This window comes from Lipophrys pholis (genome assembly GCF_963383615.2).
Source record: "Lipophrys pholis genome assembly, chromosome: 11".
NCBI lineage: Eukaryota > Metazoa > Chordata > Actinopteri > Blenniiformes > Blenniidae > Lipophrys > Lipophrys pholis.
This window is the reverse complement of record NC_137631.1, coordinates 26,290,653-26,314,290: the sequence shown is the minus strand read 5'-3', so window position 1 is coordinate 26,314,290 and position 23,638 is coordinate 26,290,653. Positions and strand designations below refer to the sequence as shown.

The 23,638-nt window shown below is 42.7% G+C and overlaps 1 protein-coding gene across 1 annotated transcript in view; it reads left to right on the top strand.

The window, feature by feature from the left end:
- Positions 1-22,520, top strand: part of mical3a (microtubule associated monooxygenase, calponin and LIM domain containing 3a) — a 66,597-nt gene extending 44,077 nt beyond the window's left edge. Inside the window, exons 33-46 of the mRNA XM_080474854.1 lie at positions 234-296; positions 1,488-1,562; positions 1,740-1,853; positions 1,944-2,017; positions 2,096-4,133; positions 4,217-4,311; positions 4,695-4,871; positions 6,006-6,056; positions 6,822-6,929; positions 8,413-8,506; positions 10,378-10,428; positions 17,884-17,983; positions 20,223-20,296; positions 20,479-22,520. Coding sequence (XP_080330980.1) covers positions 234-296; positions 1,488-1,562; positions 1,740-1,853; positions 1,944-2,017; positions 2,096-4,133; positions 4,217-4,311; positions 4,695-4,871; positions 6,006-6,056; positions 6,822-6,929; positions 8,413-8,506; positions 10,378-10,428; positions 17,884-17,983; positions 20,223-20,296; positions 20,479-20,663 — 3,299 coding nt within the window. The 3' untranslated portion in view covers positions 20,664-22,520. The remainder of the gene's footprint in view (positions 1-233; positions 297-1,487; positions 1,563-1,739; positions 1,854-1,943; positions 2,018-2,095; positions 4,134-4,216; positions 4,312-4,694; positions 4,872-6,005; positions 6,057-6,821; positions 6,930-8,412; positions 8,507-10,377; positions 10,429-17,883; positions 17,984-20,222; positions 20,297-20,478) is intronic.
- Positions 22,521-23,638: the final 1,118 nt, after the last annotated feature.

Genomic DNA, 23,638 nt, shown 5'->3' with positions numbered 1-23,638 from the left:
TAATTTTGTGTTCAATCTTTCAGTTTGTCATTCAGAGTCGCTGTTGTACCTCTGGGGTGAACGTAATGTTCTTCCAACACATAACCCCCCCCCCCCCCCCCCCCCCCCCCTTGTCAATTCCTTTTGATTTTGTTCTGCTTTGTTCTTTTGTGTTCTTTCCCATGTGTCTAATTGCTTTACTGTTGTCTCCTGCCATCTATCCCTGGTTCTGAATCTTCTGGTTTTGAATGTAGCCCCCGCCCACTCATCCGCCCGACACGAGGCAGTGAGAGTCTGGTTGGAGTCCTTGTCTGGAGGTAGCACAGACTTAACCGGGATCCTGGCATCCCATCTTAGTCTTGTATTCGATATGCCTATCAGCTGGCCTTTTTTTTTCTCGGCGCATGCGGAAACACATGCGGAGGCAAAGTAAACTCACAAGCATGCACGCTGTCACTTGAGCGAGAGTCCTGCTCTCCAGGGGTCGGATCACCACCTTCACTTCGCCTTTCGCAAAAAAACAAACTCACCATTCTGTCCTTCCAGCTTCCAAAGTATGGGTTTCCTCTTTCCACACATTTAAACAACATGCTGTGACGGAACCTATTCCGGAGAATGAGCCATCAAGACTTGAAAACACTATGAGTGCTTCGCGCCTTGATGTTGGTGGTATTTCACTGGAAATCTGCGTCCACATTTGTGAACTAACCCCCTCCCCCTCAGGGCACTTGTATTTGCACAAAGTTCAGTGAATGAGTTGTTGAGGTACTTTATAAACTGTTTAAAAGCTTGAATGACTGGAGCGAGTGTCCTACACGTATATCAGGCTTCATGCACAGGCTTTGAGTTTCCGGTTAAAAGCTCAGTTCCACTCGAGTCAGATGTTCTCACGGCATGTGACTTTGCAACCCCATAAATGGACTATTTGGTGCTCTTTGCACAAGTGTTGGCTAAAGCATTTTAAACTTGCACGAAATAACGAATCATTTTTCCGTTTTAGGATATTTAAGCGGAAAAAATAGGTTGTCCTAACTTTGCTTGGTGCCCCTCTTTTAACTGATACTATTAACATTTGCGTTGTGCTTTTGCGTGGTTCAAATGTCATCCCTTTGCTAATTTAAAAAAAAAATTACTGCTGCATGTATTTTTTTTTTATACTAATGTTACTTTATGCCCAGTCTTTGTTCACATCTGTGACAGACTTGCACAGAATGGTTTAATTTGTATGCAAAATGTTTCATTCCTTTTTGCCAGAGCACTATTCTAACGCTGTCTGCAGATAAAACTGTTTTCCGTTTTGATGTCTATTCATTCCTTTTTAACCTTTAATTTCTCTGCCTCACTTTTCAAAATTGGTCTTGATAGCTTTTTAGCCCACAGCTAGAATTTCTTAGAAAAAGTTAATTCAAGGTTAGGTTGTTAGGGTATTGGGAACGTTCTCACAATGTTATTGATTAAAGACAAAATACGATAGCCGGATGACTAATTTCGTTTCATTTTCATACCAGAGCCCTGTGAAGAGGAAGAGCTGGAAGCAGAAGCAAATAGTCCAGATATTGAGCCTGGCACAGAGATGGATCAGGGTGAGAAGACCTAATAATAGGGGGGAGAAAAACAAGATTGTCAGTACCCTAACATGCGCAAGAGAGAATTTTGCATTACAAAGAAATCTGTTCTATGAGAATGAAATAATTGAAATATTAAAGACACAAGAGTGTGTGACAGTGAAATATTTAAAAATTTGCACATTTCAATTCCAGATGACATCCCTTCAGATGCAGAAGCCGAAGCTCGTTTACACCAGTCACAGGACAACGGAGGGTTTCCCGAAGAAGACAAGGAATCTGAGAGTCGGGGCATGGCCTCCAGTATTGGTACATGTCACAAGTATTACTTTTAGCTCCTCACCCAGACTTATTTTCCATGAATTAAAAGCGGTACCCTTTTTTGTTTGGTGGATTTAGATGTGTGCAATATCAACCAAGTGCAGGAAGGAGACGTTTCTCCACTCAAACCATCCCCAGAGGAGGAAACACAGGTGAGATAATTCTTCTCTTATCAACGTGAAGATGTGTGATGGGATTTGACTCAGTTCTTAGTTTCTGTGTCTTTCCAGATAACTCCGGTGAAGTCTCCAGGCACCCGCTTTTTCACAGATCCGTTCATACCTGATGAAACGCAGCCTGAAAAGACAACTCTATCTCCAGCTGCCAGGAGCCCAGTGTGCTCTTCACCTGCTGCTGTCCAGGATCTTTCTCCTACTGTCGCTGCTGCTTCACCCGTCAACGTTCCGGCTCCTGGCTCCTCTTTTCCTGGCTCGCCCATCCAATTTAGTCCTGCTTCTGCCATCAAGCCGGCCATTGAATCTCCCATCAGGTCGCCCGTTAAGCCATCAGTTAGATCGCCGATCTGCTCTCAGCCTTCCTCCCTACCAGAGACGTGCAGACCGAAATCACCCGTCTATCCTCACCGCTCTATTTGCCCTCTCACGGGAAACCCTCTTTCCCCAATCTGTTCCCAGCCTCTGCCCTGCCACGAGCCCTCATCACCCCTCACTTCGGATTCCCCCGTGAGGACTCAGCCGGTCCCCGGACACACTTCTACGCCCATGGCCAAAACAGAAAACACAACACAACAGCCTTCACATTCTCCTGATTCATCAACGGATGAAAGTTCGTCTAAAAAGACCGATATCATTGAGGAGTTTTGGATGAAGAGTGCCGAGATAAGAAAGAGCCTCGGTCTGACTCCTTTGGACCGCAGTAGTAAAATCTTAGAGCAGAGTGTCAAGACTCCAAAACAGGATTCTCCCCCTGTTAAAACACAGTCGCCGGATGTATCCGAGGAACCGAAACCTGCTTTTACAGGCCGGGCTGTCATCCGCAGACTCAACATCACTCTTGAGGGTCAAGTTATTACTCCAATTGCTCCTCTAGAAGTCAAAAGTGACGGCTCTGATAAGAAGGACATCACCACCAGCTCAGGATTGGGCCTGAACGGCAGCATGGCCACGAGCCAGATGGCGAACAGCGACAGCTACAACGTGTCCGACTCCACTATGCTCACCCCACCCTCCAGCCCGCCACCACCCGTGCCTGCTAATCAGTCTCCTGCCGTGCTCAGGCAGCAGAGACACCAGGTGTCCTGGACCAATGGAACAGAACAACATCCAACTGAGCGTGCCAAAGAGCCATCAAAGACAAAATCTCCCGTTCCCTCGCCCAGGACCCAGCTGAGCCCCGTGTCTGCACCCAAGCCTGCACCCAGAAAAGTCTCCTCACCTCAGGCAGCCCCTGACACCGCTCCAGTGGTCGTCATGAGAGAGAAGAAGAAGCCTCGCTCAGAGGACGCGAGGAAATCCTTCGTGGAGACGGTGGAAGAGATTCCATTCGCCGATGATGTGGAGGAGACCTACGATGAACGAACGCCAGAAACGAGCACGAACAAGTATTACACTCCACCCACCAGCAAAGCCAGCCGTAACAAACCCCCTCAACATCTTGCCCTGGCAATGGAAAACGGTAAACCCAATATCCCCGTAAACCCAGCTTCCAAGACCCAGAGGGCAACTCGATTCTCGCCAGAGGCTAAGGAGATTGCCGAGGAGAGAATGAGGGCGCGAGAGAAGTCTGTCAAGAGCCAGGCTCTGAAAGACGCCATGGCCAAGCAGCTGAACAAAATGAAAGAGCCAGACAATGACAAGGGTGCCTCACCTAAAGTGGCCTGGAGCGCGACCCCAGATACGGCCGGTAAAAGTAAAAAGTCAGCCGGATCTCCGAAGGCGTCCGCCGTGAAAGCTTTGGAGTCCAAGAAGTCTGAGACGCTACCCGAGCGATTCTTCAGCAGCAACAAGAGCCTGGACAGCTCGGTGGCTTCGTCCGACGGCTCCTCCGCCAGTAAGAGCAAGAAAAGGAGCTCGCTCTTCTCGCCGCGCAAGAATAAAAAGGAGAAGAAAGCAAAGAACGACGGCAGCAGACTCTCCGGCACGGAGGAGACGCCGCCTAAACACAAGTCGCTGTGGAAGGCTGTTTTCTCAGGGTACAAGAAGGACAAGAAGAAGAAGGACGACAAATCCTGTCCGAGCACGCCGTCGTCCAGCTCCACTACGCAGGACTCTGGGAAGAAGAGAACATCACCTCTTGGCAAATCTTCGGGTAAGCAACAGGTTCTCTCATTGAAGCTCCAGCTGAAACCGAACCAAAAGATAACCCATGTTTTGACTTTTTCTGTGCAACAGACTTGAAATCCCGCAGAAACCTGAGCTTCTCCGAGGACTCGGACCTGTCTTGCGATGATGTTCTCGAGCGATCCTCCCAAAAGTCAAAGGCAGATGTAAGTTTTCTGAGCTTTTTTTTTTTTTTTTTGACTAGATGTTTTCATCTGATAATCAGAGGAGCCGCTCTGTTAAAAGCAATCAGGGAAATTCAAGGACCGGTTCACACAAGAACTTCACTTCATTTTCATCGAGAGGCGACTTCGGTGAAGAATGCTGCACTGGGAAGATTACACTGTCAAACAAATCTATTCATTTATCTGCTAAGCACAACAACACATACTTAAAATGCCCATAGCGTGGGAAAACGATGTTTGCAGGAAGACTCAGTAAGGCCATAGTGTCATCATCACATCAAATGCATCGCTTTATGTTTCTCTTAAATGTCAAAAACTTTATTTTTTTCTTCTTCTCTCCTTTAAACAATTTCCTCCACTCCTAGCTGCATATGGACATCTTTGACCTAGTGTCAGGGATTCAAAAGGAAGCAATGAAGGAGGAGAAACTGGAGAAGGAAAAGAGGAGGGAGGTGAAGGAAAAAAGAAGGGTGAAAGAGAGACAGAAAGAGAGGGAGCGAGAAAAGGAGGTTGAGCGAGAAAAGGACAAAGACGACGAAGAGGTATTGCGCAGCAGGGGTGGCATAATTTTGAATATCCAATAAACATATCTTTGAGTAAAACTATTTAGCCTAACCAACAGTTTATTAGCAGTGAGTTCACATAACTTGCCCTGAGCTTTTGAGGCCAACCCGACATAAATCTTTAATAGTTAACTCATCTCTTTATAAAGAGGCATGAGAGAGAAATAAAACGGTTTACAGTTTGTCTTCGCCAAGCAGCTTATGATAGAAGCCTATTTCCAAGGTCTTCAGCTTCTTAATATGACTTTTTAAATGCACATTCTAATGATCTCCATTTGCATCGCCTCTGAGTGAGCGACTTCTTCAAAACACTGGATTCATCCAATATGCCGAGTGCATAGATCACATTACTATCTCGACATTTCGTGCTGAAATACAGTTTTTTTTTTTTCTTCTATAAACTGAAGACTTTTATTTGGGTTCATTTGCATTCATTATGTTTATGGTTGAAATTCAACATTATCATCTCTGCTGCTTCAGCTCAGTCTGTGTGTGTTTCTGGTGAATTAGATAGATGAATAGATACGCTCCAGTTCAAGGCTGAAGACCTGAATTCACCCACCACTGTAAAACTCACTCAAATGAGCTTTATCCATTTTGATGACAATATCCGATTGAAAATTTTATGTAGTATCAAGTTGATCTTGAGCTATACGGGGGGGGGGGGGGGGTTAAAGCTGGATCATGCCTCCAAGGCCGTGTGTGATTCAGTGAGAGCCCCTGGGAGTCGTATCGACTAGTCTCCTGTGACGCTCGTGGTTATAGCTCCCTTGATTTGTGCTATCCGTTAGCCGTGTGTGCTTACAGATCCTAGAAGGTAGTTCTAGATATAACACACCTCTCAACCCTCCTCTAGTGTGTTGTTTTAGACTTATTTTTAACCTACGTGTTTAAGATATCACTGCACCTTGTCTATGTTTGGTTTTTTTTTTGGTGTGGGATATTAACAATGCCTGTTTTGATTGGACCAGCTAAATATACATTCCCTGTTGTTTTAATTTTGACCAATTTTAACATAATCATTAACCCATTTAATCATATCATCTGTATCATGTTTGTTTCCTCCCTCCTTTTTTTTTTTTTGTTTTTCTTTTATGTTTCGTCCTCCCCAAGTCTGTTTATGTCCCTCACGCGCTGGCGTTCAAGAGATCGTACGCCACGAAGGTAGTATGACATCTGTTTTTTTGTTGATCACCCCACCCTTCATCCGCCCCTGCCTCACCCGCCTGCACATGTGCAAGTTTACTGTAATAACACCGTGTATACATTTGGCCTGAAGCTAATCCTCGCTGGGCGCATGTGAAGGTCGGATCGCGGAGCTCACACTCTCTCTCTCTCACTCGCTGCTGGATATCCATTGCGTTAAACCCTTAAATTCTTCAAACAGTGCTCACCTTTCTGCTCACATTAATACCTATGAATCTCTTGCATACTGTGGGCCGTTCCTCTGGTATGGTATTCATCTGGCCGCTTCTCTCTGCGGCACCGTTTCAATCCCATCTGAAATAACATGTTCTCCTTCACTACTATTTACTTCTTTCTCCTGATTGGTGCCAGCGTTTTAAAACCTCAGCTGGGGGACCATCTCTTTTTATTCACTTAATGTACTGCCTATTATTGAACTAGTCATAAAGCGAAGAAGGATTATCGCAGAGTTGTAGCGAAGCTGATTTATTGTACGTGTCGCATCATTGCTCCAACATGTTTTATGGCACCGGAACCCGAGTCGGGATTTATTGGCCGGCCGTAGAGATTTGTACATGTATAGTCTAGCTAGTTTAGGGATGTGATGTTTGATTTCCCTTGACCTTTTACCCACTGCGGTCACTGTTCAATATCAAAGGGGTTCAGGCACCTCGGACCCAGGTTCACGTGATGATACCTTGCAGATGCATCTTCTCTAAGCCAAAGTTTTTATTGCACCTTCAGAAAACCTACACGGAGGAAGAGCTTAATGCCAAGCTGACGCGCCGAGTCCAGAAAGCTGCGCGACGACAAGCCAAACAGGAGGAGCTGAAGAGGCTGCACAGAGCCCAGGTAACAATATATAACAATATATGTGCTTCGATGTGCTGTTTTTGCTTTAAACCATATGGTGACTCTGATGTGACTCAGCTCTCCTGGATTGAGGCCAAACGAGTACTTTGGTCAGGAAACACACAGTCGAGATTGATGTTGTAACACCGCAGCCGGGCTGCGAGTCCACTGACTCAGCACTAAGCTTTCTCTTCTGCTGGAGCTGTGGCCTGAATTCTCGATATTTTTAGTGTCTTATTTGCAGAATTCAAGCCGGACTTCTTTTTCAGCTCCCGTTGCAGTGCCACACAGATAAATTCAGCACCGATTGAAGGAAGGAAATATCTTAAAACAATGCCCAATTCATATGATAAGATATTCAAATCTTGAATGCTTATCGTAAGGGTTACTGAGTAACATGCTGTTGTCCCTTCATAATATTTAATCTCACACATGGCTGCATGCATCGCGGCCACAGTTCACATATTAAGATGAGGATGAAAATCTATTGTCATTACACATGCAGAAACGAAGAGTCATTTGGTATCCAATCGAGAAGTGAGTATGTAGGAATTGTGAATACATTTCTGTCCACCGCTGCACAGATTTACAAATTATGCAGATAAGTGTGAATGTAGACTAAATATACAGATTTATTACATAGATGAATATGAATACATAGACTAAATGTACAGATATGCTATACAGAAGTAGATAAACATCATACAGTGTCACACATGACCTGCATTTTGTCTCCACAGATATAACGGCTTCTCTATGATAGAAAAATTGCACACTCGCACTCAATAGAAGCACATCATACCCACACATGTACAGGGAGAACGTGCAAACTGCACAGAAAGCCAAACCTGGACTCTAACCGGGGATCAGTATCGCTGTGAGGCAAATGTGCTCACCACTACTTTGTTTAAAAGTATGTAGAAATATTTTTGGATTTGACTGCTAAAGGGAGGAATCAAGGATTATTCATCAGCACTGATATGTCGAATTGTCCAAAACGATCCCAACGGGGGGCGTCTTTTGATTCTATATTCAACGCTCGGGTCGTGTCCTTCGGCTTTTCATAATCGGCGTCCTGCACGTGATCCAGATCGCTGATCTCGGGATGCCATGTAGAAATGCAGCATGGGGTCCGGGTGAGAGTGTCGTGTTGGTCAAAGGAGGACAAACTTAATATCGTCTACAATTTTATTGAAAATCACCAAGTACATTTTGATGATCATCAGTGGAATTATACATTTACGGGCATCAATGTAGCCGCAATTATCAGCCCTTCTGCTTCACAATGTATTTTTAATGAGGCTAAACTGCTGCATCAATAGAAGGTTCCCTTGAGCTTTATGGTAAATCAGCGCTAATTAGTGGTGCTTGTTACTGCTCCGTGCGCCCATGTAAAGATGCTTGAGTTGTATACGGTGTACATGCACCTCTGTGTGTTCTGTGTTTTGAAATGCATTTATATTGCTACCGCTTGTCTGCTCAGATCATCCAGAGACAGTTGGAGCAGGTGGAGGAGAAGCAGAGGCAGCTGGAGGAGAGGGGTGTCGCGGTGGAGAAAGCCCTGAGAGGAGAAGCAGGTAACGGCTCGTCACTCGGACATTCATACACGCCATTTCTTTCATTTCGATCAACCCGGCCGTCCCATGTGGGATCTCGCATTTGTATCATTGCTCCAAATGAGACATAATATCCACCTTCGGTGAGCTATCGTACTTCTCATTTTATAGCTTCTGTATTATTAATTTCTCGCCTGAGATTTACTGTACCTACGGCAGCTGCATCATGTATTTTGTAGCAGCTGCTCAGTGGTGACGGCTCCACGAGACATTCTATCTCCATATATGAGCACTCGCTTTTCTAGAGCTCCAAAGGGACTCGTAATGGCCTCCGTGATTAGGATTATGTAATCTGGAAACCTGTCCCCCTGCGGTCATTTATATGGAGCCTGCAGATATCATTCATTCAATTGTACTGAAGCACATTCCAGCTCGGAGGTGTGCATTCACAATAAACATATTTAGTTTCTCCACAGTAATAAACGCAAATTGTTTTTGACAAGGGACTATCACAGACATACACTTCATAGACAAATAGAATAAATGATTTGTTGGGGAGAACCCCACTTCATTATTTGGAGCAGTTTTATATGAGCGCGAGCTCAACTGCAGCTCCGCAGTAATCACAAATAATTTACGTGATGTGGGTTTGCACGAGATCCTCACAACAGTGGGGATACTTTACTCCTTCCCAATTTACTTTAATTATCATGAGGGTGATGGAAAGACATAAAAACTGTTCTCATGCAAATGCGTGCTCACAAGGACGACGAATGCTTATTTTAAATGTGTCCATATTCCCATCAGCTGTTTAATCCAACCAAATGTTTGAGAATGATTTAACTTGTTTGCTGCTCTACTCTCTTAAAGGATTGTATAAAGGTACTTATACATTACCCAAACAGCACAAAAGAAGATCAGGTATTAGATCCGCTGTAGTTTTCTTGTTTTGATTCTTGACATGTGACACTGTTGTTATGTGGGCTCCATCCGTGGTGACACACAAGTTCTCCATCTCCGAACATGTTGACCTCCGTCCCCCTCATAACATGTCCGCCATCGTCTGGTCTGAGCTGCATGCCACCAGGAGAATGTGTGTCTCCCGACATAGATTTGTGTGTGTGTGCTCATTTTGGATGCATTTCGTCTCCTTCACCGGCTTCTCAACCAGGAGAGTTTCTGTACTCGGATCAATTCACAGATCATGCTGCACTTCTTTTCTTTTTTTTCTCCAGAGAACTCAATCAGAATGCGAGAAATCAAAATTCTAATTAATTCGCGGGCCAACGGCTTGTTTATTGGTCTATTTTGGGCAAACATTTGCTCGAGTGACTTCAACATATATTTGTTGAGATCTCATCTATTAAGACGTCTTATCCACTTTTTCCCTCTTTTCTTATTATTAATGAGCTGTTGAAAATGCACAACAGCAATCCACAGCTGTTTCACTCAAAGGTCAATGCACACAGATTGTTTGTAAGCGCAATTATTTTTTGCTGCATAGACTCAAATTAAATAGAAATAATGCCAAAATTGGAGCATTTTCCGAGGCACATCTGCACACGAAGCCGAGCCGTGGGCCGCCGGTAAAATCGAACGGAGTAGCCCAAGTAAACAGCAATGCAAGCAAATCTATGTAACAGTATTATTTGGGGAATTGCAATGCACCGGCGTGTTGCGTAAGCTGACTGCATTATGCACCGTGGTGAGTACCGACAGACTCTCTTTGTTCCGAGTGTTGCAACAGCGTGTATGTGCGTGCCCCGTGTGTTTGCAAAAAAGAACATGCATGACTTGCTGTTGGTTGAATCCAGTGTGTGCGCGTGTTTGTTTGCCCAGTTTGGGGCCGTGTGAAATAACGCCTATCTCTTAATATATCCCTGTCATTGTAGACTATTGGGGAGATTCTAATTACAGTGAAATCCTGGACTTGCATCTGGGCGGTATGTATTTCAAATCTGTCGCTTTATAACTAACCTAATGGCTAACCTAATCTTATCCCTTCCTTCTCCTCCTCCTCCTCCACAACCTCCTCTTGTTTTGTTTACTACTCGAGCTTTGTACCCTTCACAGCCCATATCTCCAACCGGCTGGCTTTTAGCCTCCGCCATGTACCTCTTGCTCCTTCACCTCTTTCTCCTCTTCCCCTCTTACCTCGTTCACCGGGTTTGTAGATCAGACACTTTTCCCACATCAAGCACAGATCACACACTTGGCCTCACACTGTCCTCTTCACGTCTCCATAAAGTTATGAATGAATGGAATAAGTGACTTTTATTTGTCACTGCGTGTCGATGCACGAAGCAAAGTGCAATCGTGTTGAAATTAAAGCTGCCATATACAAAGACGCTCTGTTAATGAGCTGAGGATGGAAAAATAAATATATACTCAGAGCGATTCACTGTAATTGTTTGCCATTTAATGCAATGTACACAGCATTGAAGGCCACCTCTTTCAGGGCCGTCACTACTCGATAAAATGAATACGCTCTCACTTCAAAGCAACAAGTGGTTATTTGTTGAGACAGGAAATCAACGTGCGTTCCTGTTTTTCTTTCAGAGCCGAATGCATCATGTAGAAAATAGTAATCAGTTTCAAGACTGCTGATTGTTGAAATGCATCTATACACACCAGAGGAAAGGCGGAATTGAATTGAGTATTATTTTTTTTTAAAAAGTGCCAATTCCAACAAAACCATCTTGTGGCTCTTTAAATGCAAATAGAACAGAAGAAAAACATATTTCCACACGAGCAAGCATAAGCAACGGTGGAAATGAACAACTCAATTGCGGATCTGGACTCAGAGGTCGACGCTATCTGCTCGCGCCACTCGAGATTATCGGAACGGTTCTGCAGCTTGTATGACGAAAAGAGCTCTGACCACTTTCTACCTAACAAAATTCTCCCGGAGCCTCAAAACATCTTTGATTTCACTGTGAAACAAAAACTCCATCTTGTTCTTAACAAAACTTTTAGATATGGTTTTGCTGTATTTCCCAAACTGGAGCTTGTGATGAAGATGAAGTGTAAACTACAGGAGTTTTTAAAGAAAACCTTTTAGACATGGAATAGTGAGACATTGATTAGGAGCAGTCTGGATCTATCTAAAAAAGATCAGAGTCAATCTTCACTAAAAGCAGTATTAGATGGGAAATGTTTAATTCTCAAAGTAATGACATCCTGTTATCCTTAGGAAACTTTTTGCAGCACAAAGCTGGTAAATTATGGTACTAACACATCTCTGAGGTGTGATGGAGCCTGGTTGTTAAGAGCTTTGCTCCTGAGGAGCAGAAGAAGTTATTTTTTTGTACTGATCACAAATTAATAAAGAGAATTGTAAAGCAAAGAATTGAATTTTAAAACACCCATTATTAAATTGTCATTTAACAACTTGAAAACGCTAGAAATCTAATTCATGATAAATTAGGGAAAAATTCAGATTCTAAAGGGAAGCAAATCACATCGTGTTAAATACCAACCTATGAAGCAGTCACACTGGGATATCAGTAAACACCAGGATCTATACATATTCGCAAGGAAAGGCCTCTATACTGGATTGAGTTTGATTAGTGATCTATTTAATGTGCACCTGATTTTCTCCCGTTTAATGAAGTTAAGAATATCTTTTATCCTGGAGGAGTAGGAGGGGCGCACGGGTGATTTCCGCTTCAGCAGAATTAAACGTTGTGCTAATAATGTGACGGAAGCTGCAAAATCTCCAAAATTTTGGGGGAATAGAATGATTTTTTAAAAGCTATTTTAGATTTCACCGGAAGCCAATGAAGAGAAACTAATCTGAGTGCTGTGAGGTCTGTTATTGAACCAAGAGAAGACCCGTAAAGGTCACGGCCTTTGTCAGAAAGATGCTTGCAAATGAGGTATTCATAGGTTAAGGCTCATGATTACTGATGTATTCATCACTGTGCAAATGTTTTAAGCTGGTGTAACATAATGCAACTTACCCATCGTGTAATACCTGAAGGAAACCATGTGATCGTCTCCCAATTAAGTCTGCAGCTGAAGAAAAAAAACCTCCCAAAACATACAGGCAGGTGTAAAATAAGAACACCCTGTGTTCCGTGCTCGGTTCTACGAGACGTTTTAAAACAACCTTATTCAAAAACCTGTGTGTGCGTGAGGAGAACCTACATCAAAGAGTGGTGATGCCACACACACACAGGTTTCTCCCTCAGTTCGCTTCTGCACTAATTCATGAAAGCCTAAAACTTTTGCACAATCCCGTACAGACATCCCTTGTTCTGTTGCATAGGAACAAGTTTGAATTTTTTCAGGCTTTCCTACGAGGGAAAAAAAAAAAAAAACCAAGCTCTCGTCTCCTCAAGGAACTATTACAAGGAAGGCAAAATTGGCTTTTATAAATATATGTATGCTCTCCATCCAGTGGTTTGAAGGTCCGTGTTCATTTTGCACACAGTTGACATTATATAATGTTGTTGTTCCAGAATAATTGCATATTAAAGCTTGAATATTTGAATTTTTGTGCATACACAAACAAATTAGACGCCGACTTCAACACACACAAACATGCACGCGCGCACACACACACACACACACACACACACACACACACACACACACACACACACACACACACACACACACACACACACACACGGTGTGAAGGTGTTACACAAGCCGTCGTGACCTCACTCATACTAAACCGCTGGCCTGGCTCTTCACTTCCCCTCAGAACTCTGCTGCCGTAGTTCTGTAGTCCCATCAGAAGCTCCCCTGACTCTCCTCATACCTGCTCAGTTGCATAACTCCCAGAGTGTGTCTCTGCGCGTGTGTGTGTGTGTGTGTGTGTGTGTGCTGTGTTGCTAACAGGCAGTGTTGCAACCCTTCCACCTCAGCAGCTTGTTTTTAAAGCGCGTCGGGTCACAACAACGCCTTCCATCCCGCCCGGGCGGGGAAGCGAGACGTCTCACGGTATCTGTTGTTGGTTTGTTTCCTCGTTTCAGCATGTGAGAGGAATGCATTTTGGGTTTTTTTCTCTTTCTCTCTCCCTCCTCATATTTTCTGGGATTTCGGCGGGAGGTTCTGTTAGAAAGCAACTTTTGCTTTTTATTTATTCAGCGTCAGTGGGATCCCTCGGCGGGAGGCCAGAAAATGTGCATTCCCTCATATGCGAGTCTGTGGTTTGGTCCTGCTGGTTGTAACCGCTCGTCAGATGGGAGATTTCGTGGAGCTTTGACTTGAGACAAGGAAATGCCTGCATGAAAGTTACCCTTCCTAACTGGTGGATTGTTGGGGGCCGTGTTGTTACATATGTTCAAATCTAACGCCTTTGAATGTTTTTTTTTTTTTTTAACTGATTCCGCCTGTTTTTGTGTGATTTTTTTATTTATTTATTTTTTTGCTGGTGGATTTCTGTGTGGATGAGTCAGTCTACTAATACCTACATGAATCCTGCGTGTCCTACTTGGTGTTCCGTGAAATAACGAGGGGTTGTGGTGGTGTAACGTAACATGAGAAGAGCCATTTCTTATCCATTTCCGTCACTTTAATTGAAATTTTCTTTGATCTTTCAGATCAGTGATTGTCAAACATTTTACAGTGTGCACCTCTTTATGTCACTAATACAGTAAGCATGAACTTTAAACTGCTTCTCATCAAATAAAGGAACGATAAGTCATTTAGATGAGAATTTATATGCGTTTCCTTTTTATTATATGTAATTCCTCCTTGGACCACTAGAGGGAGCTTGTGTACCACTGATGGTCTGCGTACCACAGTTTGAGAATCGCCAGTGATCCTTATAATATTTAAAGACCTGTTGCAAATGATGCATTTCATGACCATATTTGCATAATTTTGGGAAACGATAAAAGTTTTATGAGGACTCCAGAAAGTCTGACCTTTACTTTTTTTTTTTCCTGTTTCCTCTGTGATGGTCCCTTGTAGTTGTTTCTCTTCATCTGTTCTGATGCCTCTATGACACTCTACGTGTGCTACAAATCTGATCTTCTCTTAAAAGACCTTTCTCAACTACACGGTATTTACTTGTTGGCCTTTCCGTGTATTTTATGCTTTTTTTTTTTTAAAAATATATATATTTTGGGGGGGTTTATTAGGGCTACCTTCTATATCTCTGATATTTTTATCAAGCGAGAGCAAATTGGAAGGAGAAAAAAAAAAAAACTTCCTGATTTGCACTTCAAAACTAGCCTCATTTCAGAAGTCACAAGACTGGCAAAAGATTAAGCCGGGTGGTATAAACATGATCAAGTAGTGTTTACCAGGAGAGCCGCTTTAAAGGAGAAGTAATTATCTGTGTGTGCCAGTGAAACAGATCTGCTTGTGATCAGTAATGACTTTGATAATTGGGATTTAAATCTGGAATAAACTTTGGCTTTATGTGCAGGTGATATTTTTACTTCCCGAGGCTCGATAAAAAGATCATCTGCGTACAAGATGATCACACAAGGAGGAGTGTTTTTCTCTTTCTATGCCCCTATTTTGTCTTTTTCGTTTTTTTTTTTACCCTTTTCTCAATTTCTCACCCCACACAGCTGATCTGTCCCACATCCTCTCTCCGGGTGATTTGTCTTCTCCCGCTCACAGCGCTCCTGCTGTCTGTTGATTTCTTCCCCACTCTATTAGCCTCTCCTCCTCCTCCTCCTGTTCCTTCTTTGTCCTCTAATCTTTTTTTTTGTCTCTGTGATGTCTGTCCTGCGTTCTTTCCTCCGTCCACTCCACCTCGCGTCACTCCCTCCCCACCTTTCTCCCTCCCTCCGCTCTGTCTTGTGGAAGTTGAGCCCATTGTGGAGATGCCGCGCCGAAGACCGCCGCTCTCCTTCTGCCCCTGCTGTTCCCCTGAAGGTAACATGACCTCGCCACAGTGGTGGCAGGTTAACCTCCGAAACCGTCAGGAACTCCAGACCTGGGCTACTCACTCACCCCCTCCGACTTGAGACCCCCCAACCCCTCCCCCCTCCAGGAACTATCCAAAAGTCACCCAAGTATTAAAGATATTTATCATAAGGAAATTGTTACTCAAATTTGAAAAAGCCATACATCTTGTTTTTGAAGTTGTTTTTTTTTTAATCTTCCCAAAGCCAAACTAAAGAATATCTCCACCTGTAATTTAATCTCATCTCGGCAGACGACCTTTAACCGCGAAGTGAAGACGGCATGAACTTTAAAGAGGAAGATTATTTCATGTATGTGTAATTTCATGGCATACCTTCCTTTTGGAGGTAATCTATTATTTCTGCAGGTAATAAGCTGCTTATGCTTAGTGTTCAGACCAACACAGACACTTTTAAAAAAAAAAAACTTATATATTTGCCTTTGAATTGGCTAAATAAGACATCTTTTACACGACAACGTCTCAAAGGCATCGTTTTTGCGCTTTGGCTGCGCTCACCCGGCATCGTTTTGAAAACGGTGCCCCGTTTACACGGACATGGCTCAAAGACGGAGAACGATGTAGTTCTCATGTTAGGCCACTACTGGGTGCTGTTTGCGTTTGTAATTAAAACGCTACAAACATTAACAACAAGTGGGTTCTTTTTGCGTTTTCACTCGTGTAAACAGGCCTAAAGACATTTCCTACAAAATTATTACCGCGTCAATGCAGATAAACATAAAAAGCTTAGATAGGACGTTGTGGCTGAATCCAGTAATTTTGGAGTTAATAATGTGGTTAAAAACAGTTTTTCAAACACAACGGGAAGCCTCCAAAATCCATATACATTTATACATATGTTGTAATCCGGCCCAAATAGTTCTTTATTTTAAGCACATAAATGGGGAGGTCATCGGCCGTAGTGTGTGTCTAATCAGAAGCATGTGTTTTGTTTTCGGTTTGGCTAAACTGTGTCATTAAAAACTGCATTGCGGTATCCATTTTTCTAGTTGCTTTAAAGAATTTTTCCACTTACCCTTTAAAAAAAAAAAAAAAAAAAACTATTAAAACTGTCATGGAATCATAAAATGATAATAAAAGTGAGTGATAAAAAGCGCTTGTGGGCAAGTTTGCATTTTCAAGGAGTGAGGATCTTGCATGGAGAGATGATTTGTTATGAATATTCAATTCTTGCACAAAAACAAGTCTTAAAAAATGAATGGATCATCTGGTATGTTTCAGAAGCTTAACACCTGTCAGTGGAGATTGTGGCTGAACTTCCAGTCCGTGTGAAGAAACTCCTTTTTTTTTTTTTTTCTGGATTTGTTTTTTGCCTCTTTTGTGTTTGGAGCGTTGGACTGAGAGGTGGTGGCAGTGGAAACAGGCTGCTGTAGTTTTAAGATTACAAAAGAAAAAACAAACAAACAGGAGATTTAGATTTGGAAACTTTAGTTTTGTTTTGCTTTCGTCTCTTCTGTGGGCGGCTCCTCTTCCAGCTTTGCTTCTCTCTCTGTCTTGTCTTGTCAATTAGCGAAAGCCGGCCCCCGAGACCACCACCATGCCATTTATGCGTGTACGATGTTTTTCCTTTTCGTTTTGCAAGAGCCTCCTCTTCCCCAGCTAAGTACGTCACGCCGCATGGAGGTTCGCCCTCCGGTCCTCCATTGAACCCGCTTGGCTCCACCTGCTGCAGTCAGATAAATGAAAGGGTGCACAGCGCCCCCCTCAGGCGGCGGCGGACCTTTCTGAGCATGCGACCGTGCAGCGGTCTCCTCTGCGGCGGGAAGCGTCGCTCTGACTGGAATGCATGATGCCAGCAGCGCCGAACACGCTCTCACCTGCAGAAGACTACATAGCGGAGTGCTAACTTCACTATTGGTCATGGTGACGAGTCCCCCCCCCCCCCCCCCCCATGAACATTTGAACTTGTAATTGAATATCTAAAGACGGCAGAATAATTCATGCTTTTCTCTTTTTTTCCTTTGTTTGTTTTGGGTTACTGTCAAACCGCTGAGAATGAATGGGCTCTAACGGGATTTCATATCCGCCGGCGGGTCACTATGTGGGGGGAAATAAGTGTCGCAATTCGTGCTTGTATTTCCTTCTCTGGACTGTCTGAGCCTCTTTTCTGAAAGGAAGCGATAGGAGAGTGTCTGCTATATGTGACACAAAGGCCAAACTGGGCAACACAAACTCTCAATTATGCAACAACAGGTATCGTGTGTGTGTGTTTGTAGGTATATACTTGTGTGTGAGTGGGTGAGGGTGTGTTTGTTTGTGTGCGCCCGCTAACGTTGACGCCCGTAGCTCCACCTCCCATGTGCCATCTTCTGAACATGGCCACGACTGACCACGGCGGTGTCGGGTCCACTCTTTCCACCTCGCCATCCCTCACGGCAACGACATCCTGGCTTGGCTGTCATTGCATTGCCCCGTGTCGGTCCCCGTCTGTGTGACACCGCCGGCGTCTCGCGGTCTCCCGGGGGGGCTCTCAACAACAATCTCTGTGCTTCGTCTCGTCATCCAGGCATGGGCAAGAAGGACGACCCCAAACTCATGCAAGAGTGGTTCAAGCTGGTGCAGGAGAAGAACGCCCTGGTCCGCTACGAGTCCGAACTCATGATCTTGTAAGTATAAACACTTGAACGGGTGCATAAGCAGACGGACCTTTCGTTTCGAATATGTGCAATTTGATCCCAGCAGCTGTTGATTGAAATATGAAAAAGAAAAAAAAAAAAAAAGATTGTTATGGTGCATTAATCACTCAATAAAAATCCTCTCTATACCGGAGTCTCCAGTAATCCCGATGATGAATGGAATAGAAATACTCCATTAAATCCAGAGGGAAATTCCTTTGAAGCACTGCTCTACACAGAATAGGACAGGCAGAATGAAAAGAAAAGAAAGTTGGACATCAAATAAGACAGGGTGGTGCAGTCAATGGTGGTGCTTTAAGCGCCTGGATTACGTAATTGTGATTGTTGGTGTGTTGGATAAATTAAAGTCAGAGTCCTAATTCACGATTAATCACCTCGCTCCTTTATTAGTATTTCAAACCTCACAGTGTCCATTATGCTCATGCTCATAATTCCAGAACATTCATACCCACTACAGCGTTCAAAAACTATTTCTCTTATGTATGTAAATCTACTCGACATATAAAAAAAAAAATCTACTGACTGCAGCTGTTGTGAACTCGACTTGTTTGGGTGGAAAAAGTTTTGCAATGGAACTGCCAAAAACACAGAAAGTTTATCTTTCCCCCCATGAACATGTATTATTGGCATCAAGTAGGAAAAAAGCAACATAATCAAATGTTGCAACACAAACTTTCTGCTGTGTACCCCCCCCCCCCCCCCCCAAAAAAAAAAAATCTAGACACGTTTCCACTTTGGTTTGATTTTGCCAGCAGGATGTTTGAGGAGACTTGGAACAGAAACAAGCAACTGGGGAAAAAACAAACTGTTATGCTAAAAAAAAAAAAAAAAAAACACCTGTTGGTGCTCAACTGGCAACAGGTCAGTAACATGAAGAAAATAGTTCCTCTGGAGGAAAGTCGAAGAAGACTTCACTGCTGTGAGAGATGGGAAAAAAAACAAAACAATAAAAAAGTCGTGATGGAATCGTAAAGAAGCATGTGAGATGCTGAAAACTTCACCATCGTGGAGAGTAAATCATTGCTCGGGCTCATAAAATACATTTTGTTTCAACACACTATTGGCGCTTTTCCACTTGTTACCTGCTCAGTTATACTGGCAGAAATCACCAATTAACAGGGGCACCAGTGGAACCGAAACACCGGACAGTGAAGCGCGGTCGTAACAATCCACATTTTGTAATATTAATAAATATGCACTATTTGATTTATTATATGAGCCGATATCCAATACATGTTCGCTCCGCATCGGGGAGATCTTGTGCGACGGGGAAAAGCTCCAGATGTGGCTCTCACGGTGTTTATGTCGAACGGTGTTGAGCAAGTTGTTTCACTCGGATCAGAACAGAGCTGGTGAAGGACTCACATTATCTACTCAATAAAAAAGGCTTAAAAAGTACAGACTGTACATGAAAATAAAAAAAAAGTACTCGTTTGAGTGCCAAAGTAAGAATAAATGTTTGACTTCCTATGGACCCATGAGCTTTATGAGTCATCTTGTTTCAGAGCTTTTATTGTCAGAAACGAAAAAAAAAATTTCAACTAAACTCTTGTCCAGTGTTGTTGATGTAACTTATTAACCTTCACAGTGATGATGACTGACGCCATCAGCTGCTTCGATATCCTCAAACGAATGAGTAGAAACTACACATAACTGCAGTCGGAAAAATAAATACCCAAGTGAAGTGCGAATAGATGCGTGACAAATCTACTCAGTCCCAAAGGACGAATACTCTGTTGACTTGTGTCCAAACTACGGATTTACCACGACTGAGTGACCCGTGGCTGAAAGAAATCCTTGGTTCTGACAAACTGAGAAACTAATCAACACTTAATGATTTCAGTATTTAAATCAAAGCTCGTGTCCTGCAGATGGTGAAGTCAGTGAGACTCACTGCCTCCTTTTTTTTTTTTTTATATCTATATATTACATCTCAAGTTTAATGTTGATTGATCTTTCATTCTTCAACTTTAATAAGATGTGCGATCACATTGTTAATCCGTTCAGAGGAACTGCTTCATTACGGTCCGACAAGCCATTAAATTGTCCAGTTACTTCATCATCACTTACTAAAAGCTTTAAGATCATCCATTCATCTTATTCGCAACAAGGGATGTTTTTTTTTTTTTTTCCTTCATTTTTTTTTAAAAACTGTTGAAAGAGAGAGTTTACTTGTTGAATAAACTTCTTCCTCTTTGTGTTCCCCAAGTGCCCGAGAGCTGGAGCTGGAGGACCGACAGAGCCGACTGCAGCAGGAGCTCCGGGAGCGAATGGCTGTGGAAGGTGAATTCGGGGAATGCTAATCAGCTCCCAGCTCCCAGCCCCCCCCCCCCCCTCTCTCTCTCTCTCTATCTCTCTCTCTCTCTCTATCTCTGTCTCTGTCTCTCTCTCTCTGTCTCTCTCTCTCTCTCTCTCTCTCTCTCTCTCTCTCATTTAAACCCCTCGTCTCCCCGTGCCGTTTTCAGACCACCTGAAAACCGAGAAGGAGCTGTCCCAGGAGAAGCAGATCCTGAATGAGATGCTGGAGGTGGTGGAGCAGCGCGACGCCCTGGTGGCCCTGCTGGAGGAGCAGCGGCTGCGGGAGAAGGAGGAGGACAAGGACCTGGAGGCCGTCATGCTCTCAAAGGGATTCAACCTTAACTGGGCCTGAAGGAAGCCGGAAGCGTTGCTCATCGAGATGAACGTTTTTTTTTTTTTTTGCCCCCCCCCCCCACCCTGAAATGGATCGTCTGCTTGAACGCCGACGCAGGCAGTTGGTCTGAAACTGTCACACTTACAGCAGTGAATGTGTCGAGCTTTCCTACACAGTGCACACACACACACTACGACTGCATCTGACACTGAAGCAGTCTGCAGCGTTTACATATCTCCTGCCCGAAGGCAGTTTGAGTTAATCATTTTGCAGTTTTGCTCTCTCTCTCTCTCTCTGTGGGTGGAGAGGCGAGTGTGTTCACAACTTTATCATCCCAGCCTTGAAGTGGAGTCTCTCGAGCACGGGGAGGGAGCCTTTGGGAGAAAGTTTAAAAAAAGACGTTATCCTCCATTATTTAAAGGGAAGAATGCAGTTTGGTCCTGCTGATGTAAAGGAATTCTGTAAAAAAAAAAAGAACAGTGGTGTATAGTTGTGTAGAACAAGTCACACTTTCTGCAGATGAGGTTTTCGCTCTTTGCTACAGGAAAAAACGTTGGAGCGACGTCTCCGTGCCGACGTCCTCCGAAGCTGCCTTTTTTTTTTTTTTTTCTATCTTAACCACTCACAAACTGACTTCAGCATCCTAATGAACCACAAATAAGCCACGAAAGGCTCTTTTCTTCCTACAAGTCAACACAAAGAATCCATCAAATATGGCCATGTTTGGTTGTTTTTTTTTGTTAATATATTTATTATCTGTGTTTTCCTTTAACAGATATTTGTGTGTGTGTGTGTGTGTTGCAGTCACAGGAGAGTGCCCAGACGTTCATTATCTTGCACTTCGTTCCTAAACACCCGTGCACTCGTAAGCCATTTGCATGTCAGGAATGAAGGCTACAGGGACACAGAGGCGGTTTTCTTTGATTATATCAAGATAAATATATATATATATATATATATATATATATTTATGTTTGTGTATGACATAGAGCACAGATGTATGATATGTATGTGCATTTTGGCATTTCACTTGATAATGATGACGGGCCTCTCCGTGAGATGCCGTTCACTGTACATCACACTGTAGGTTAACGTTTACAACGTATTCAGTTCTGGATATCGACGATCATAAAACAGCTGAACTGTATTAATGTGATCTGGTTATTAGTGAATCGTATGGGAGCTCGCAGAACTCGTCATTGTGTGCCACAGGACAGTGTCTGCGTTGGTGGATATGCTGCAAAATCTCTGGAGTATACACACACACACACACACGTGTGCGCATGCACACACACTACACAACAATATCCAGCAGTGTTAAGACTTCAACAAGATGCCTTTTTTCTTTTCCATTCTTATGTTTTTGTTTGGAGGTAGATGAGATTTTTACTTTATTTTTGTCCAGCTGTTCCCCCCCAAACAAAGAGTTACTTAAAAATGAGACACTAAAGAAATTCAACAGGAGCACCATGCTTTATCCGGATCTTTTGGCACCTGTAAACACCCCCCCCCCCACACCCCCCACCCCCCCCAACACAAACCACCAGATAGCCCACTGTTTTTACAGCACAGAAACACGTAGAGGTTATATTTATGATGTGGTATGAGCTGTGAATAAATATATTAAAGAAAAAGTTACATAATTTTAAGGGTTGTTGTTTTTAGATGACGTGTGTTGAGTTTGCCATGATTGTATTGATATTTATTAACATGTGTGCAAATTGTATTATATGTAAAGATAAATATAAATCCTAATTTTTAAAACCGTTCCGTTGACACATGACATGTATTGTAAATGCTTCATGTAGCTAAAAGTTCATAGGGGTGTTGGATGTATGCTGAAAACGGCAATAAAACAATGCAGTTGTTCTTTTACGATGTTGGGAGTTTCACTTTTCTTTTTTTAGAATAAGTTCAGTGAGCTCTGGTTACAACAACGAGGGTGAACATATTACATAGCATCTGATGAATAGCGACAACGCCAGGTTTTTTGTTTTGTTTTAGTGGGAAGAAGTGAGAAGTTTAGACATATATCACCTAGAATTAAAAAAAAAAAAAGACAATATAGACAAAATATGTCACCCAAAATAGAATAGAACTAAGGAAATGAAGAGTATAAGCAAGAAAAAACATTCATTGCTGAAGAGTTCAGGGATATTGAATTATCTGAACAGAATTCAATCAGATTAGTAAATACAGGAAAGTAAAATGTGACTCAGTGTTTGTTTGATGTTGGGCGTCAGCGAACAGAATGGACCTCCAGAAGAATTTCTGCCTTAATGTTAAAAAAATTTTAAAAAAGGTTTTGTCACGGGTGTTGTTGCCATTAAATGGCTGAATCTTATTATAAAGTATTTTAAAACTTTTCTGCACAGTGGAAGATGTCTACTGAATTATAAATATATGATGGACAGGTCAAAAATAAGTGTTATGACATGGAATATTGTCAATCAGGGATTCATTTTGTGACTTTGGTAAAGTGTGGAAACAGTGATTGCAATTAAAAAATACTTCAAACGGCCAAAATAAATAAAATGACTAAAAAGTTTTAAGCAGCATAAAACACTAGGAAATGTTTTATTACTGTAAGTTAAGCAGTCACGAGGAAAAATGCACTTTCAATAACAGGAAGTGGTCAGTTCAAAGGTCAATGTGTGCGCCGCACTGATTGGCTGAATCAGACCGCATTGCTTTGAAAAAAAAACCAGATACGTTTTATTGATGTATTATATTACTTAAACAGGCAACAAATTATAATATTCACACGGATGAAAATTTTAATAAATCACTTTAAAAAAAAAGTATGTCATATTTCTTGGGGGTGCTATGGCTAACCTATAGCTAACCTGAAGCTAACCACATACAAATGAAAATCCAAAAGTGAAAAAGTAACAAAACAAAAGTTACAATGCTGTTACTTCTTACACTCGAGGTGATGCAGCCGAGTATAAATTTTCAGGACTACGACTGTAAACTTTTTTACAAGCACAATC